Here is a 17,896-nt window from a genome sequence, read left to right as displayed (position 1 = left end):
TTGGAAAGTGTATGGCTGCAATGCAATTTAATAGCATAAGAATAGCCACAGTATGCCTTGGAAGGTATATGCCTCTTTCAGGACTCATCATTATCATGCGAATTGATAGGCTTGTTACATTTATACCTCTGATTTTAGCATGCAGTTTTTAAAGATTTTTTTTTTTAAGTATTTCTATACCCAGTATGGAGCTTGAACCCACAACCCTGAGATCAAGAGTTGGGCACTCCACTGAATGAGCCAGTGAGGGACCCTTTAGCATGCATTTTTAAATGCTGCTTTACAAGAAAAAAAAGCTAAGAAAATACTTTGTCAAGGCATATGAAAAGATTCTTCATTTGGACTACAGTGGAATTTCACTATATTTTCAAAAAAATGTTTATACTCACAAAGGTGGTTTTCCCAGGGCAAGGCTTATCCATTGCACTCCAGATGTGCTGACCCCTGTGATTTCCCCCAAATGTGGGAAATTCAACAGCATAATTTGTGGTAGTGGAAGACTGCATTCGTACTTTCCCCTGGTTTTTCTTTGTTGAAGTGAAGACCAATTATTTATACCCACTATCAAAGTGGGTGGTTTTTTGTTTTGGGGGTTTTTTTCATGGTAACTTCTGTTGGTGTGTATATACTGGAGGGGGGTTTCTTTTTATTATTTAGGGTGTGGTGGGGTGTTTTTGATAACCTGGTTTTCTGTGGGTGTTGTGTCAAGAGTACTTTATGCTGGGGCATCTGGGGTGGCTCAGTTGGTTGTCTGCCTTTGGCTTGAGTCATCATCCCATGGTCCTGGAACTGAGACCCTGCATCAGGCTCCCTGCTTAGTGGAGAGGCTGCTTCTCCCTCTCCCTCTGCTACTCCCCCTGCTTGTGCACTCTCTCTTTCTGTCAAATAAATAAATAATAAAATCTTTAAAAAAAAAAAAGGTACTTTATGTTTGGGACACCTGGGTGGCTCATTCGGCTAAGCATTTGCCTTCAGCTCAGGTCATGATCCCAGAGTCCTGGGATGGAGTCCCACGTCCAGCTCCTTGCTTGGTGGGGAGCCTGCTGCTCCCCTGCTTGTGCATTCTTTATCTCTCTGACAAATAAACAAAATCTTAAAAAAAAAAAAAAAGTAAATGGCTATTGTTCATGTAATACTTTTCAGTCATAAAATGGTGATTTGGAGGGCTGTATTATAGGACTAAAAAATATTAAAGATTAAGTGTAAGTGAAAAAACAGGGTTCAACTTTGAATATATAGTATGATAACTTTAAAATATATATTGTGAAAAAGTACTGAATACTGAACACAAAAATGCTAGTAGTAGCTTTTTTTTTTTCCTAATAGTAGATTTTGATGGAGAACTTTTTACTCTTTATTATCCAAACTTCCTTTAATGTACTTTTATTTAGAAAAAAAGAAAAAATGTGTATTACTGTCCTTACCAGTTTTTATATTTAAATACACTAAAAAGTTGATAAAACATAAAAATTTCAGAATTAGTTTTATTATTAAAATGTTTACAGACTTTTATATGAAAACACAGAAAAAGATCTTTCTGATACTCAGCGACATCTTGCTAAGAAAAAATATGAGCTACAGCTTACTCAGGAGAAAATTATGTGCTTGGATGAGAAAATTGGTGAGTTTTTTTCCCATGATAAATATATATATTTTACAATCTGGTGGAAAAACGTGTTTTCTTTTCTTCAGTTATAACATAAACTTGGAAATAGCCCATAAATTAAACCTTTATCACTTAAGAATTGTGGAAAAATGTGTGTTTTCTTTGATAGTAATTTTTTTTTTACTATATTTAGTACCGTAAATATTTAGACATGGCTTCATATTTTTCAGTGAAGAAATAGCTGAACAAAACAGTGACATTTTGTAAATTTGTCCTGATCCCTTGTAAATTTACAACTGTTCATACTACATTGTGGCTTGTCCATAGTGTTGTAATGAAACATAGTACATATCTGTATATTATTTTGGTGGCAAATGTACATATGTTTGACTATATGCTATCACTTGGGTTCATAGAGAAAATAGTCTTTATAAAGTATCCTATTTATGTTTCTTGCCAGTGATTTCTGTGAAAATGTGGTCATAACTTAATCTTCTTATATTGTAAAGCAAAATTTTGGTCAGGACGATTAAAAAGCCCATCTTAAAATGGGGAGTTGTTTTTTTTTTTAACATTTTCTGTTTTGTAGTTTAAAAATGTCTGGCATAAACAGGTGAGTAGAAGTGCTTTTTATTAAGATAGTAAATATTACAAGAGAACTATAGAAGGGGAATATTAAAGAAGACATTTTTGGATATTTTAAGTCTAAATAAAATGTAAGGTAAGTAGTTAAAGAGATAATTTTTTATCTCAGAAGAGAAACCTAAGCTAAAGATAAACATCTGGGACACATCAGCCTATAAACGATATTTTAAAACCATGAAATTGCCTAAGGAAAATGTAGAGAAAGAGAAGAGGATCCAGGACTCAGTAAGAAAGCAGCAAAAGAAGTAGGAGAACTCAGAAGTGAGTGTTATTTTGGGAGGCAAGAGAGCAAAATATTTTAAAAAGGAGGGTATGATCAATATTCAGATATCTTTGAGAAAGAAGGTAAGGATGAAAAATACTGATTGTATTTGGCGCATTGGAGGTTTTGGTAACATTGACCAAAAAAAGTGTGAATGGAGTGTTGGATGTGGAAGATGGAGTAGGTTGAGGAATGATTGGGAAGCAAGGAGGTAGTGACAGGAGAGAATAGAAGTCTCTTAAACTTAGCTATTAACAGAAGCAGAAAAACGGTATGGTAGCTTGAGTGGAATGTGAGGTTGAGGATTTTTTTTAAGCCAGGAGATATGTAGAGGTGTTTTAGAGTTTTAAAATGTATTTATTTTATGCCATTGGAAAAGAACTCAAGTATCAGAATACCCAAAACATGTGGTTTACCTTAAAGACAGTGCTCTCTGGAAAAGGGACATGATGTATTTTTAAGAACTGTATAGATCATCCTCTTGGCATATGGTTTTACGTCACTTAGCACTGCTTTGGATGACTGTTCCCAAGGATTTACCTTGAGGTATGGTGTAACAAACTTCCCTTGTAGAGCTCTGGACCAGGGTTTCTTAAACTTTGGTGTGTGTCAGAATTACTTGGAGAGCTAATAAACATCACTGGAGCTAGGCTCTTTGAAGTAAGATATGACCAAGGCTTTTTGTATCTTTACTAATTCCTCATGTGGTTCTCAAACTTTGTCATGCATTAGAATCACATGGGTGGGGTGTTTCTGAAAACATAAATTGCTCTGCCCACTCAGAATTTCTGATTCAGAATTTCTGGTATGGGACCTCAGAATTTATATTTCTGATGAGTTCCCAGATGATGCTGATGGTGCTGGATGAAAAACCACAATTTGAAAACTGCTGTTCTGTACCAGTCAATCAGGCCTTAAACACTGACATTGTTGACACAACATTGACACTGTTATCACAAATCAAATCAGACTTTATGGGATTTTTCCCCCCTGGGAATTTTTATAACCCTACTTTAGAAAAATCAGAATATCAGGAGACATTTGACTCTGAAGATAAACTAATTAAATATTATATTATTTTAGTTACCGACTTCTATACAATGGTGGAGAAATTAGAGGGAGAGCGGTCACAGGTTGTTTTAATAGTCCACTCATTTTGACCACTCACGCACCATCTCCTCCCCACCACACATGTAAATCTATTTCAAGAACTTGTGATATAGAGCTTTCCTTTGCTGTTCTAATTTAAATGTGTTAATTGTGCTTTTACGTTTATGAGTCATTTAGAATTTCATGATTCTTCTTAGTTTTTAATTAACTAACAACAAAGCTATTTTTTGTTTGGGATACAGTACTTATTTTTAGTCATTGAACACAATATAGGAAAATTTACTTTGAAAAGCATTTTAATCTGCTTGAACTAGAAAAAAAATTATCTTAGAAAAAAAATTATCTTGATTAAAACAATGCCTTTATGATTACATATTTAGATAATTTTACCAGGCAAAGTATTGCCCAGAGAGAAGAAATCAGCATTCTTGGTGCAACCCTCAACGATCTGGCTAAAGAAAAGGAATGCCTGCAAGCATGTTTGGATAAAAAATCTGAGAATATTGCATCCCTTGGAGAGAGTTTGGCAATGAAAGTATGTTCTGAGAACTGTGGTTTAAAAGAAATGTTTGAACTTGAATCTGAATAAAATAATAGGATTTCTCAATTTTTTTTTTCTAGAGAGTTGAAACTATAGAATCTGATTTGGAAAATTTCAAAGATAATTTCAAGATAGTCTTGGGAACTGTGTTCAAGTCCACTAATATTTTTTAAAATGATTTTCTCTCATAAATTTGTGATTAACATTCACTGGTAATAACTAATTCAAATATCAAAATGTGAAGCATAGTAGTGAAACAGTGAGACAGATTTGTTTTTAAAAGAACACCAGAACTTATATTTTCAGGCAGCCATTTTGGGAAGCAATATGTCCATTAAAACTGCCTTTTGTAATTGTGCTCAAAACTAGGAGCATATTTTTGCATCCTCCTCAGCCTTTGAGAATAGATCATATGTAGCTGGTAAATAAAGATGGATAATAATCTCCATCCCACATTTTTTGTTGTTCAAAGAATGCTAACAAAGGTGTTGTCAAAAAGGCAGAGAAATATTGATACCCTTTTCTATTTCATAAACCAGTTCTGAAGACAATTCCTAAACTGTTTCCCACAAATGATTTAGGTGAAGGTAGCATCATTATAATAAGGTCTTTTCCCTCTCTAAGGGATCTAATTCATTCATTTATCCATCCGTCTATCCATCTACCCATCCATGCATTTAACAAACATTTATTGGCATGTACCAGGTATAATGTTAGAAACTGAAGTTGAGTGGATATGTCTTCCATAAGGCTGCAGTATAATTGGGAGAAAGATAAATTAAGATGCTATCATGATGGAATGTGCTAAGTGCAATAGCAATATGTACACAATGTGCAAATGGAGTTAGGCAGAGACACACCTAATTCAGCCTGGGGGTTGGATTAAGGGAGGAGAAAGATCTAGAGAACCTTCCAGGAAGTGCCTGGGCAGCATGCTGTCTGATGACTAGGAATAGCCCGGACAAGATTTAGACAAAGGGGACAATGAGAGAATGGGAGATCCAGACAGGTTAAGCAGCTTCTGTGAAAGCCCAGTGACTTTCATAAAAGAATTTCAAGAGAGGTCAATATGGGAGCAGGGCTGGGTAGCAAAAGATGACGGTTAAGCAACAAATCATAGAAATACATGTGATATTGAGCTTAGACTCTATCATCATGGATATAGAGGATCATTGAAATACTGTAAAAGATGTGTCACAATTAGATCTTTTTGTTGAAAGAAATATTCTGGCGCTTGTTAATCCATGTAAAGGATGGACTATAGGGAAATCAATATAGTGACAAGGATACCAGCCATGAGTAAAACAATAAAAATTTTGTTAGGATACTAGCAGTATCTGTAAGAGAAATAGATCTTTTAGGGAAGATTGACAAGATGTGCTTTCTGACTTAGAAACTACATGGATAGTTCCTGTGCATGAACTAAAAAACAAATAAAACAGGCTTAGGAATATTATTGACATGTCTTTGGAACACATAGTTGAAATAGTCATTGACCTTAGATTTTTAAGTTTGGAGAGAAAGTTGAAGTGAAGTTAATAGATTTGGGAATCATGAGCACAAGTGAGATCTTGCTATCTAAATTCGTGAGACAGTAAATTTTGATTTGTTGAAAAGGCTGACTCATTACTTTATAGTTATGCCTTAATATTTTTTATATTTTACGGGTTTTGGGGAAGTGGGTTTTTTTTCCATTTTATTTATTTTTTCAGCGTAACAGTATTCATTCTTTTTGCACAACACCCAGTGCTCCATGCAAAAAGTGGGGTTTTACTTCTGATTTTATTCAGAACACTTTTTGAATAGTTTGGCATGATTTTCTTTAAAAACACTAACATTTAGAAACAAATTATTTAGAAATTTCTGAATTGCTTTCCTCTGCTGTATCTAATATTTCATGTATCTTCGATTCTGCGAACTTGCCAACATCATTTTTTTCTTCACAAGGAATACTGAGTTGTAAGTCCGTCTCAAAATCAAGACCATATAAGATCATGAATGTTAGGGAAAAAAAAAGATCATGAATGTAAGCACATCCATCCTCTGAAGGGAAAATAACTTTTTAAAACAGTGTTAGACATTCAAAAGAGAAAATATTCTCTACAATAATATTTCAGAACTGAATTTGCAAATACCCTTCAGTAAAAAGCAGTAATTTTACAGTCTAATCTGGTGATTACATAAATAGATTACTATGGAAAAAGCCTACATTATAGCGAATAAGGAGACATTTTTTCTGGTAATCATAGTTTTAAAATATATTTTACTAGTTACTACCAATTAAAGTTAGAAAACTCGATAGCAAGTTCACAGTTTTTTAATAATAAAAGAACTATTTGTGAAACATTTTAGTTCATTTCTTTTTTCCAAGGAGATTTATGACCATCCTTTTCACATTGAATTTTTGATAATTAACTTGAGTCTGTATCTCTGGATAAGCATATTGAGGTTGTACAAGGAATATTACATTGGTAATGATGGCATAGATCTCAACAATTTAGGAAATAATGGTATTAGGGTCATATTAAGAGAAAAACAGGGTAAGAGGATATTAGATTTTTTTCCCAGTAATTTTATTGTCCGGATGCTTTACAATGTTCTCAGAGAGTCTTACTTCCAATATAAATTTCTACTGATAAAGGAAGTCATTATAACCTATATTTAAAGTTTTAACTAGCTAATGGCTTTCAGAAACACTAGAAGTTCAGTTACTTTTTTAGAATTTATTTAGAAATGTATTGTTATATTTTAAAACCTTGTGTAAATATTCCATTTTAGACTGTATTTTCTCTTTATTGGTTTGTGCTTCTTAAAGGGGTTTAACTGTTTTGCTAATATGTATTTTAACTATATCCTGATATCCATTACTGCCAGATGTGGACTCTGCACCATTTTACCAGAAAGCAGAAGGGGAAAATGGAGCTAAAAATACCCTCAAGAGGAGCACATGAATAAAGGAAGATAACTAACATACACTCACATACACACAACTGTCTCTCTAAAGTACAGGAACAGAACTGGTTGGGAAATATGGATTTAGTTTTTCATCTTACTGCTTGGTTACTAACTGTGGATTTAGTTTTTCATCTTACTGCTTGGTTACTAAGGATTTGAAAATTCAAAGGGCAAAATGAAATGTAGTTCCTTAGTGAAAGAATAATTTTCCTCCTTTTTTTTTTTAGGTCTAATGTCTAATGTAGCCCTAATTATTTGTGTATAGTTATCTGTAGCTAGTTCAGGATCAATGAGAGTTTTAGAAAGAGGAGGTGTAGGGATGATATTGATGGCATTAAGATATTCACACCCGAGCCTTAACTGATTCCATTAATTCTCCCTCACCATATCCTCAAAAAGGGAGAATGATAGTAGTTTATTTTTATATTTTTGCTCTAGGCCTAATGCTTATCTCTTTATTAGCTTATATCTTAATAGTATACTTTTATAAGTAATTCAATTGGAATAGCTTTTTGAAGATGATGTTGATGACTAATATAAATAATTTACTTGATCACAGTTATTATTGCTCAGAATTAAAATTAGTATTACATAATTCACTTTGCTGGGTTTTACAACAGGGAGAAGTGAAGAGTTAAATCAGTTCTGTTCCCAGTATACAACACTCCAATGTCAAACCACTGGCTTTCCAACAAGAACAGGGTGATTATGGGGTCTTTGTGTTGCTGGTTGACTACACAAAACATTTTAACAAAGTATTTGCTATGTTGATCTCATACCAATGTACCTAAGTGTGGTCTTTTATAAGCATAATCTTGTTTTTATCCAGTACATCTACACTGATATATATGTTTTAGTTTTAAAGTATAGAAAAGAATAGATGTGAATGTTTAAAACTGAATGGGAATCAAAAAGGGAGGATTTCTTTTTGTTCATTTAGTTTTAAGAAAAACTGTTTAAAATAATTTTTTATTTAATACTTGTATTATTTTTCAAGGAAAAGACCATTTCAGGCATGAAGAATATCATTGCTGAGATGGAACAGGCATCAAGGTAAATCGTTCACTCCGCCAAAATTTGAGCACTTATTGGGGGCAAAATACGATGTTAGGTACAAAGACAGTAGGAGACAAGGGGCTTAGTGTTACCGATGAGGTGATAACTTTCTAATGTTGAAAGGAGGCATAAGTCTGTCTAGGGAAGTAAAAGAAAACATGGTGTTAGCCATATAAAGCTAAAAGGAATAGCAAAGAACCACAGATCACATTCAAGAGCCTCTTGAATGACAAGTAGGTGAGTGTGTTGGAACCCAAAGTGTAAGCGAAGCAGTGGAAGGAAAGTCTAACTAGGCAGAGGCCTGTGGTATAGACAAATGAGTCTTGATTTTATCTTTGGACAATAAGAAATCATTAAAGAAAATTGGGAAGATTTTTGTGTTAGAAAGATTACCCAGGCCGAAGAGATGATGCTAGATTGGGGTAGATGAGTTGGGAGACAGAGGAGTGAGGTACTTACAAGGGAGAAAATCTAGGAGAATGCCAGGTTTCTGCCTAGGGATGAACTGGGCATTAATGAAAGTATGTGGATACACATGATTTTCCTCTGAATTTGAAGAGCCTTTGAGACTTTCCTGTAGATATGTCTAGTAATCAGTTAAATATGAGTTTGAAGTATTAAGGAAGAGGCTGAGGCTAGAGATAAGATTTCAGAGTCATCTGAAAATGGGGCTGGGAGCCATGACTATGAATGGATTTTCTGAGGAAGGGGTAGAGTGAGAAGAGGAAGGAAGCTGAGAGTTAAGCCCTGAAAACCATTAATTTTTAAGAGGACAAAGGACAAAGAACCTGCAAAGAAGACTAAGCTATAGCAGCTAGAGGTAGGATGAAAGCTTTCTTATACTTGAACATCAGAAGTTTTGAAATACTTAGCAAATCATTGACTATTATGTATATTTAACCTCCCTTTTTATTGTGAACTGTGGGCAACATACAGAAACTCCGGTGAACTGTATTTAAATTTTAAATGTGTTTAAAATGTCAAATGTTTTCTTGCTTAACTGTCACTTTTCTATCTTATGAGAATTTGTTATTCTGTTTTTGGTAAAATGTCTCTTCTTATGTATTATCTGATCTCTGGAACAGACAGTCTACTGAAGCCCTAATTATGTGTGAACAAGACATTTCCCGAATGCGTCGGCAATTGGATGAAACCAATGATGAGCTTGCTCAGATTGCCAGGGAAAGAGATCTCTTGGCTCATGAGAATGACAGTCTCCAAGAACAGTTTTCTAAAGCTAAACAAGAAAACCAGGTATACTTCCACCTAGAATCTTTTTTCTCCAAGAAATTTTTTGTTTTATTCTGAGACACAGTCCTCATTTCATTTTGTAGAAGAGCTCAGGCTTTGGAATCAGCCATTTTTTAACCTTTATTACACAGAATATGCCACATAATTTCTAAATGAAATTTTCAGACATGAAGTATTAAAGGAGAGAGGGAGTGGGGATATAATAGATTTATATTAAACCTTGGGAAGTCAATAAATATTTGAACAATATTCTTCCTTGACAATAAATATTTGAACAAATTAACAAAGGAAGATAAAAGCCTTCAGAATCTTTTGAGAGAGGGTTAGATTTATTTGATGGACGATTATTCTGTTTAAGTATGAGTGTATGGACTACGCTACATATTTTGGTCCTCTTTAGCACTGTGATTTTTGGAAAATTTTATAATTATTCCCTCTTTAAGCCAGTATGTTTCAGTGTATCCACTCTTTTCATTTCCAATATCATTATTTTAATTTGAGCGTTAAAAACTCTTTTTAGAAGCTTTCTTACCCCACTTAAAATGACTTAGTCTAGGGCGCCTGGGTGGCTCAGTGGGTTAAGCCGCTGCCTTCGGCTCAGGTCATGATCTCAGGGTCCTGGGATCGAGTCCCACATCGGGCTCTCTGCTCCGCGGGGAGCCTGCTTCCCTCTCTCTCTCTCTGCCTGCCTCTCTGCCTACTTGTGATCTCCTGTCTCTCGCTGTCAAATAAATAAATTAAAAAAAAAAAAAATGACTTAGTCTAAATGGTTCCCCCACTTGCTGTCACCCTCAGTGTGTTTAGTTTGCATCATGAAAGTCTGTAGTTTTAATTGTTAAATATTTTTAATTTATATAAGCAGATATAAAACTGCAATGCTTTGTAAATTATAAAAAAAATTGCCTGAGCTGTTAAAATACTTTGGCCAAAAATTAATGAAGGATGTTTGGATGGCTCAGTTGGTTAAGCTTCTGACTCTTGATTTCAGCTCAGGTCATTATCTCACAGTGGGGAGATTGAGCCCAGGTGAGATCAAGCCCACATCAGGCTCCACACTCAGCAGGGAGTCTGCTTGAGATTCTATCGCTCCCTCTCCTTCTGCCCCCTCCCTGCTCACACATCGTCTCTCTGAAAATAAATAAATAAAATCTTTTCTTAAAAAAGTTAGTGAATAATGGGATCCTGGGATAGAAAAAGCATACTATATAAAAATGAAGTAATTTTGCATAAAATATGGACTTTAGTTAGTAATATATCAATATTGTTTCATTAATGGTAATAATTATACCATACTGATATAAGAAGACACCAAGTATAGGGTAGATGGGGACTCTTTATATCATTTTCGTTTTTTTTTTTTTAAGATTTTATTCATTTATTTGACAGAGATCACAAGTAGGTGGAGAAGCAGGCAGAGAGAGAGAGAGGAGGAAGCAGGCTCCCCACTGAGCAGAGAGCCCAATGCAGGGCTCGATCCCAGGACTCTGGGATCATGACCTGGGCCAAAGGCAGAGGCTTTAACCCATTGAGCCACCCAGGCACCCCTCTTTGTACCATTTGCACAACTTTTCTGTAAATCTAAAATTATTCTGAAACTTAATGTATAGCAATAAAAAACATAAATAGGATCTACTTTTGTGTACTCTTATAGCTAGAGCAAATAGACTAAAGGTAAATATACCTTATATTTATGAAAAACTAGATTGAACACTTTTTACCATGTTAATGGTAAATGGTAAAATGGTAAAAATATGTTAACATTTTTTTACTGATTTTCCATGTATTTTAAATAATTTTTATACTTTTATTTACATGAATTTTTAATGTAACCGGGATAAAACCACGTGCCATTTTATATCAAACTTTTTTCTACATGATAAGGCAGTAGAGTGGTGTATATAAGATTCATGAGTTTGAATGTCCTGCCTGGCTGTGGGATCATACCATTTAACTTCTCTGAATCTCAGTTTATATACGTAGAAATGGAGAGCAAATGAAAACATTCCTAGAAAGCACTCATTGGAGTGTCTAACATAATCACTGGATAAATATCTTGTAGCTATTATTAGCTTTTGTGACATTCTAAACACTCCTCTGCTTTGTTAAAACTTCATAAATGTTTTTTAATTATCATAAGAAAATTGTTTTTAAAACAATTTATACTTTGTTTGAGTTATAGGCCCAAGGGGTAGAATATGGATCCCTCTGTGGACCACAAGTTTAGTACCCATATCATAGAAAATTTAGAAAGCAGAAGCCTTTAAAAAAATATTGTCCTCAAAATCACAATTTTTAACAAATTAAGAGGAAGTATTTTTAGTGTTTTATCCTGACTTTTTCACAAAATATAGATGAACATTTTCCTCTGTTATTAAAAATTATTCTAGGGGCACCTGGGTGGCTCACATGGTTAAGCAACTGCCTTTGGCACAGGTCATGATCTTGGGGTCCTGGGATCAAGTCCCACATCGGGCTCCCTGCACAGTGGGAAGCCTGCTTCTCCTTCCACTCTCCCTGCTTGTGCGCTCTCTCTCTCTCTCTCTCTGTGTCAAATAAATAAGTAAAATCTTCTTTAAAAGTTATTCTAAACATTTCTCATAGATATCTTGTATGTGGAATACTATTTTTTATGACATCATTCACTTAATGTGAATATTGTCACCATAACAGATACTACCTTAGTGGACATTCTTTGTGTTAAATTTTTCTAGATTTAGTTTTAAATCAGAGTTTATGAAATTTGTTTTATAAATTAAAAACTTTTCTAAGTGGACATTTTCAAAGGTAGTAAATACTTATGTATCTATGTCCCACCTTCAAAAAATTTTTTTCCAAAACAACATATTTGTCTTTCCTGTTTTTATGAGCATTTGAAAATGTTTCTTGAAATAGATGATAGATACCAGGTAGCTGATCACAGATTTGCTTTCGCAAATTTATGTTTACACCAAGATACATGGAAATGCTTATTCCTTGCCATAACAGAGTAACTTTAATTCTTTGCTAATTTGATAGGCAACATAGTATTTAATTTTAAAAATTATTTTTAAAATTAAAATGTAAAAATCTAAAAGTTTAAAAAATTTTAAAAATTTTTTGATTACTAGTAAATTTTAACTTTTTTCAAGTATTATCTACTTGTGCTTCCTTTTTGTGAATTTTCTGCTTGGGTTCTTCACTTATTTACTATTTTGATTCTTGTGTTTTCTGTTTTGTTTTTTCACTGGCAGGATGATGGGCCTTATGTCTCCCATAATCCCACAGCCTCACCCAGATTTATTCACATGGTAATAGTTGCAGTATTCCCAAAAGCAGCAAACAGAAAGTCCCAGTAAATAAATAAATAATTTTCAAGTCTGTATTTGTGTTATATAGCCAAACAAATTGTGAAGGCAAGTTTAGAAAGAGGTGTGGTTAAATGGACTTCGACTCACTGGAAGGAGTTGCAAGGTCTTAAAGTGAAGAGTGTGATATTAAAAGGCATGAGGATTTGGGTGTTTTGGGTTTTTATGAGTTTTGTATGTTAGGTATATTAACTTTTATTTATCGCTATTTATTACAGATATTTAAAATTTATGGTGGTTTTTGACACAGAGGGTTTTTTTTACTTTTTCATAGTCAAATCTAGCTATCTTTTTCTTATAGGCCCTGTCTAAAAAATTGAATGATACGCACAATGAACTTAATGACATAAAACAGAAGGTCCAAGATACTAATTTGGAGGTTAACAAGCTGAAGAATATATTAAAATCTGAAGTATGTATATAGTTTTTTCCTCTTTGCTCTTGAGGCCTAAGAGATTTGCTAAAGTTATTGATCATAGGAACCAGCTGAGTCAAGTCTTTCCTTAATTCATAGCATATTTTTCTGTTGACAATGATGGGTTGTCTGTATGTTTACTGTATATGTAAATGTCACTGTAAATGTGACTATATATTTAGAATGACATCAGTGTCCAGAAAGATAACTCAAGAATATGTCACTTTTAGTTTGCCACTCAGCCATTCTAGATAAGTAGAATCCTGCTAAATAGGTGAAGGAAAAAAGACAAAAATCACTTATTTGAAAAATGGTCGTTTTCAGTTTATAAACCTTTGACAAAAGAGGCACCTGATTTGGTAGCAGATCAGAATTGATCACCTTGTTATGGGTCCATCTATTTCTTAGACCTGAGAATATATGACTCTGCTCTATAATTCTCTGTTAGTAACCATTTGACCAAACATTTGTATCATACATCAGATAATACCAAATAAATCTGGGTATATGTGTGGCAACCCTGTAGTAGACAGCTTGACCAAGGATTTTAGGTAAGCCCATTTGGTAAAATATTATCTAAAATGCTGTAGTTGGGAGAGGGGGCAAGATGGTAGAAGAATAAAGGACCTTGTTTCACCTAGTCCCTTTAATTTAGCTAGACAACTGTCAAAGCATTCTGAACACCTATGAATTCAACCTGAGATGTAAGAAAAGAATTGCTGGAATTCTACAAATAGAAAAACGACCACTTTTTGCAAGGAAGAGGTGTGGAGAAGTGAATCTGAGATGTAATATAGTATGATAAACAGTGGGGAGAGGGAGCCTCTATAAATCAGCTACTGGAAAGTGATATAGCCCCAGAATGCAAAATCAGGACTTTTAGAAGTTTGCCCCACTGAGAGATGCCCCTGCCTGAAAGGTCCTCCGGTGGCAAAGTGGGACAGAATCCTAGATGGGATAGTGCAGTTTCAGGATCCCTGGGGTCACAGAAAGAACAGGGATGCCTGAGCTGGCATAGTTAGTTCCCAAGCACTGGAGCAGGGTGGCTATGGTCGGTGAGCCCTGGAGTGGGCTTGCAGCTTGGTTTGCCATAAACCACAAACTGGTTTGTGCCATAAACCACAAACCTGCTGTCTATGCAGGGGCCCTGCAGGCCTATGGCAACCCTTCCTTCCACAGGAGGATTGCTGTGGGTGCACAGAGCAGGAGTCTGCAGAGTTTGGCACTCTGAAAAGTGAAGATTGCTTTTCCCTGAGGGTTTAAGGAAGAGAAGGGGCTGCCATCTTTCAGCTCCAGGGCTTGAGATTGGTGCACTGCCATTTTTTATTTTCATCCTCTGAAGTAGCACAGAAAGCCTCCAGGGAATGAAAGCTACATAGAAGAACCCAAAGCAGCTTACACTGAGCCTGGCCCCTTGGCAAAGGGTGGTAAAACTCCACCCAAACAAAGACACCTGAAAATCAGCACAGCGAGTCCCGCTGCAAGATGACCAGCTATAGCATCAGGGGAATATCAAGTTACCAAGCACACAGAATTGCAAAACTACAGCACTAGTGGAAAATATTATGTAGAATTTGAGGGCTTTTTCTCATGATTCTTTTATCTTTCAGTTTAAAAATTTTCCTCTTTTCAGGTATTTCCTTATTTTATCAACTCTTTGTTTCTAAGTTTTGTTTAACATAAATTTTTAATATTTAACATTTTTACATTTATATTTTATAGATATATTCATTTCTGGCTTCCTTTCATTGTATTCAGTTTTGTTTTTGTTTACATATAAGTTTTGCTTTCTTTACAATTTTGAGATTTAGTATCATCTAACAAACAGACCAAAATACACCCAGGACAAAATAGATCACCCTGTTTTGTCCACCTGGGATTTTATATTCTCTTTTTCCCCCTTTTTTCTTTTTATTTTTCTTTGCTTTTTTGGATTCTGACCTCTTTGGATATGTCTAGTGTGGTTGATATTTTTTTTGTTTTTGTTCTCTTGTCATCCATTCTTCTGTGGGCAAAATAACTAGTAGGAATTCAAAACAAAGGAAAGAACCAGAGGTAATACTCTCTGCCACATATCTAAGTGATATGGATATAAATAAACTGTCAGAGCTGGAATTCAGGATAATAATTATAAAGTTATTAGCTGGGTTTGAAAAAAGCATGAAAGACACTAGAGAATCTCTTTGTGCAGAAATAAAATCTAATCAGGCCGAAGTTAAAAATTCTCTAACTGGGATACAGTCTAAATTGGATGCTCTAACTGGGTAAATGAGGTAGGAGAGAAAGTCAGTGACATAGAAGACAAAATAACGGAAAGGAAGCTGACAAAAAGAGAGAAAAACAACTAATGGACCATGAGGGGAGGCTTCAAAAAATCAGCAATACCATAAAATGAAACAATATTAGAATTATTGGGGTCCCAGAGGAAGAAGAAAGAGAGAGAGAGAGATGGATAGAAGGTATATTTAGCAAATCAGAGCTGAGAACTTCCCTAATCTGGAGAAAAAAAACAGGCATTCCTGTCCAAGAGGTAGAGGGAATGCCCCCCAAAATGAATAAAAATATATCAACACCCCAACATATAATAGGGAAGCTTGCAGATTTCAGAGAAAATTCCAAAAGCAGTTTGAGGCAGGAGCTCCTCAACCTACAATGGTAGAAACAGTAGACTGGCAGCAGACCTATCTACAGAGACCTGGCAGGTCAGAAAGGGCTGGCATAGTATATTCAGGGCAATAAATGAGAAAAACATGCAGCAAAGAATATCTTATCCCACAAGGCTGTCATTCAGAATGGAAGGAGAGATAAAGAGCTATTAGGACAAACAGAAAATAAAGGAATTTGTGATCACTAAACTAGTCCTGCAAGAAATATTAAAGGGGATACTGTAAGTGAAGAGAGAGCCTAACAGTAACATAGACTAGAAAGAAACAGATAATCTACAGAAAATTACAATCTACAGGATTTACAGGTAATACAATGGCAATAAATTCATATCTTTCAATAGTTACTCTGAATATAAATGGGCTAAAAGACACATGGTATCAGATTGGATAAAAAAGAAGACCCATCTGTATACTGTCTACAAAAGACTCATTTTAGACTTAAAGACATCTCCAGATTGAAAATGAGGGGGTGGTGAACCATTTACCATGCCAGTGGGCATCAAAAGAAAGCTGAGGTAGCAATTATCATATCAGACAAATTAGATTTAAATCAACGACCATAGTAAGGGATGAAGAGGACTACTACATCATACCTAAAGGGTCTATCCAACAAGAAGATCTAACAAATATGAATATTTATGCTTCTAATTTGGGAACAGCCAATCACATAAACCAATTAATAACCAAATTAAAGAAACACATTGATAATAATACAATAATATTAGGGGACATCAAAACCCCACTCATAGCAACAAACAGATCATCTAAGCAGAAGATCAACAAGGAAATTTGATTTTTTTTTTTTTTATGGACAGAGCATTTCATCCTAAAGCCGCAGAATATACATTCTTCTGGAGTGCACATGGAACATTCTCCAGAATAGATCACATACTGGGTCACAAATCAGGTCTCAGCAGGTACCAAAAGATTCGGATTATTCCTTGTATATTTTCCAACCATAATGCTTTGAAACTTGAACTCAATCACAAGATGAAATTTGGAAGGAACTCAAGCACTTGGAGGTTAAAGAGCATCCTACTAAAGAGTGAATGGGTGAACCAGAAAACTAAAGAAGTACTTAAAAAATTCATGGAAACAAATTAAAATGATTGGGATTTAGCAAAGGTGATCCTAAGAAGGAAGTACCTAGCAATACAAGCTTTTCTCAAGAAATTAGAGAAGTCTCAAGCACACAAGTCAACCTTACACCTAAAGGAGCTTGCGAAAGAACAGCAAATAGAACCTAAACCAAGCCAGAGAAGAAAAACAATAAGGATTAGAGCAAAAATAAAGGAAATAGAAACCAAAAGACTAGTAGAACAGATCAATGAAACTAGAAGTTGGTTCTTTGAAAGAATTAATAAGATTGATAAACCCCTAGCCAGACCTACCAAAAAGAAAAGAGAAAGGACCCAAATAAAATCATGAATGAAAGAGGAGAGATCATGACCAACACCAAGGAAATTACAATTTTAAGAATATATGAGGAACTATATACCAACAAATTAGGCAATCTGGAAGAAATGGACACAATCCTGGAAACATATAAATTACCAAAACTGAAACAGAAAGAAATAGAAAACCTGAACAGATTGATAACCAGCAAGGAGATTGAAGCAGTAATCAAAAATCTCCTAGCAAACAAGAGTCCAGGGCTGCAAGCCTTCCCAGGGAAATTCTACCAAACATTTTTAAAAGAACTAATACCTATTCTGCTGAAGCGGTTTCAAAAAATCAAATTGGAAGGAAAACTTTCATACTTATTCTATGAGGCCAGCATTACCTTGATCCCAAAACCAGAGAAAGGCCCCACCAGAAAGGAGAATTACAGACCAATATCCCTGATGAACATGGATGCAAAAAATAAGATACTAACCAATCAGCTCCAACAGTACATTAAATGGATTATTCACCACGACCAAGTGGGATTTATTCCTGGGATGCAAAGGTGGTTCAGTATTCACAAATCAATCAACATGAATACATCACATTAATAAAAGAAGGGATAAGAACAATATGATCCTCTTAGTTGATGCGGAAAAAGC

General features: G+C 34.9%; 1 protein-coding gene and 1 pseudogene across 15 annotated transcripts in view; both read left to right on the top strand.

The window, feature by feature from the left end:
* The window catches only part of TSGA10 (testis specific 10), a 144,622-nt gene that overhangs the window by 54,534 nt on the left and 72,192 nt on the right, over nt 1-17,896 (top strand). For all 15 annotated transcript variants that reach the window (XR_006815292.1, XM_045980485.1, XM_045980484.1 and 12 more), the window contains 5 exons: nt 1,506-1,621; nt 4,004-4,158; nt 8,117-8,172; nt 9,261-9,429; nt 13,072-13,182. Coding sequence is in view for 14 of the 15 variants with exons in the window: in XM_045980485.1 (XP_045836441.1) it covers nt 1,506-1,621; nt 4,004-4,158; nt 8,117-8,172; nt 9,261-9,429; nt 13,072-13,182 (607 nt within the window). In the remaining variant the exon portion in view is untranslated. The remainder of the gene's footprint in view (nt 1-1,505; nt 1,622-4,003; nt 4,159-8,116; nt 8,173-9,260; nt 9,430-13,071; nt 13,183-17,896) is intronic.
* LOC123927368 lies at nt 382-521 on the top strand (annotated as a pseudogene).

This window comes from Meles meles, chromosome 16, assembly GCF_922984935.1.
Source record: "Meles meles chromosome 16, mMelMel3.1 paternal haplotype, whole genome shotgun sequence".
NCBI classification, from domain to species: domain Eukaryota; kingdom Metazoa; phylum Chordata; class Mammalia; order Carnivora; family Mustelidae; genus Meles; species Meles meles.
Note: the sequence above shows the minus strand (reverse complement) of the source record. Positions and strands in the feature narration are given on the sequence as shown.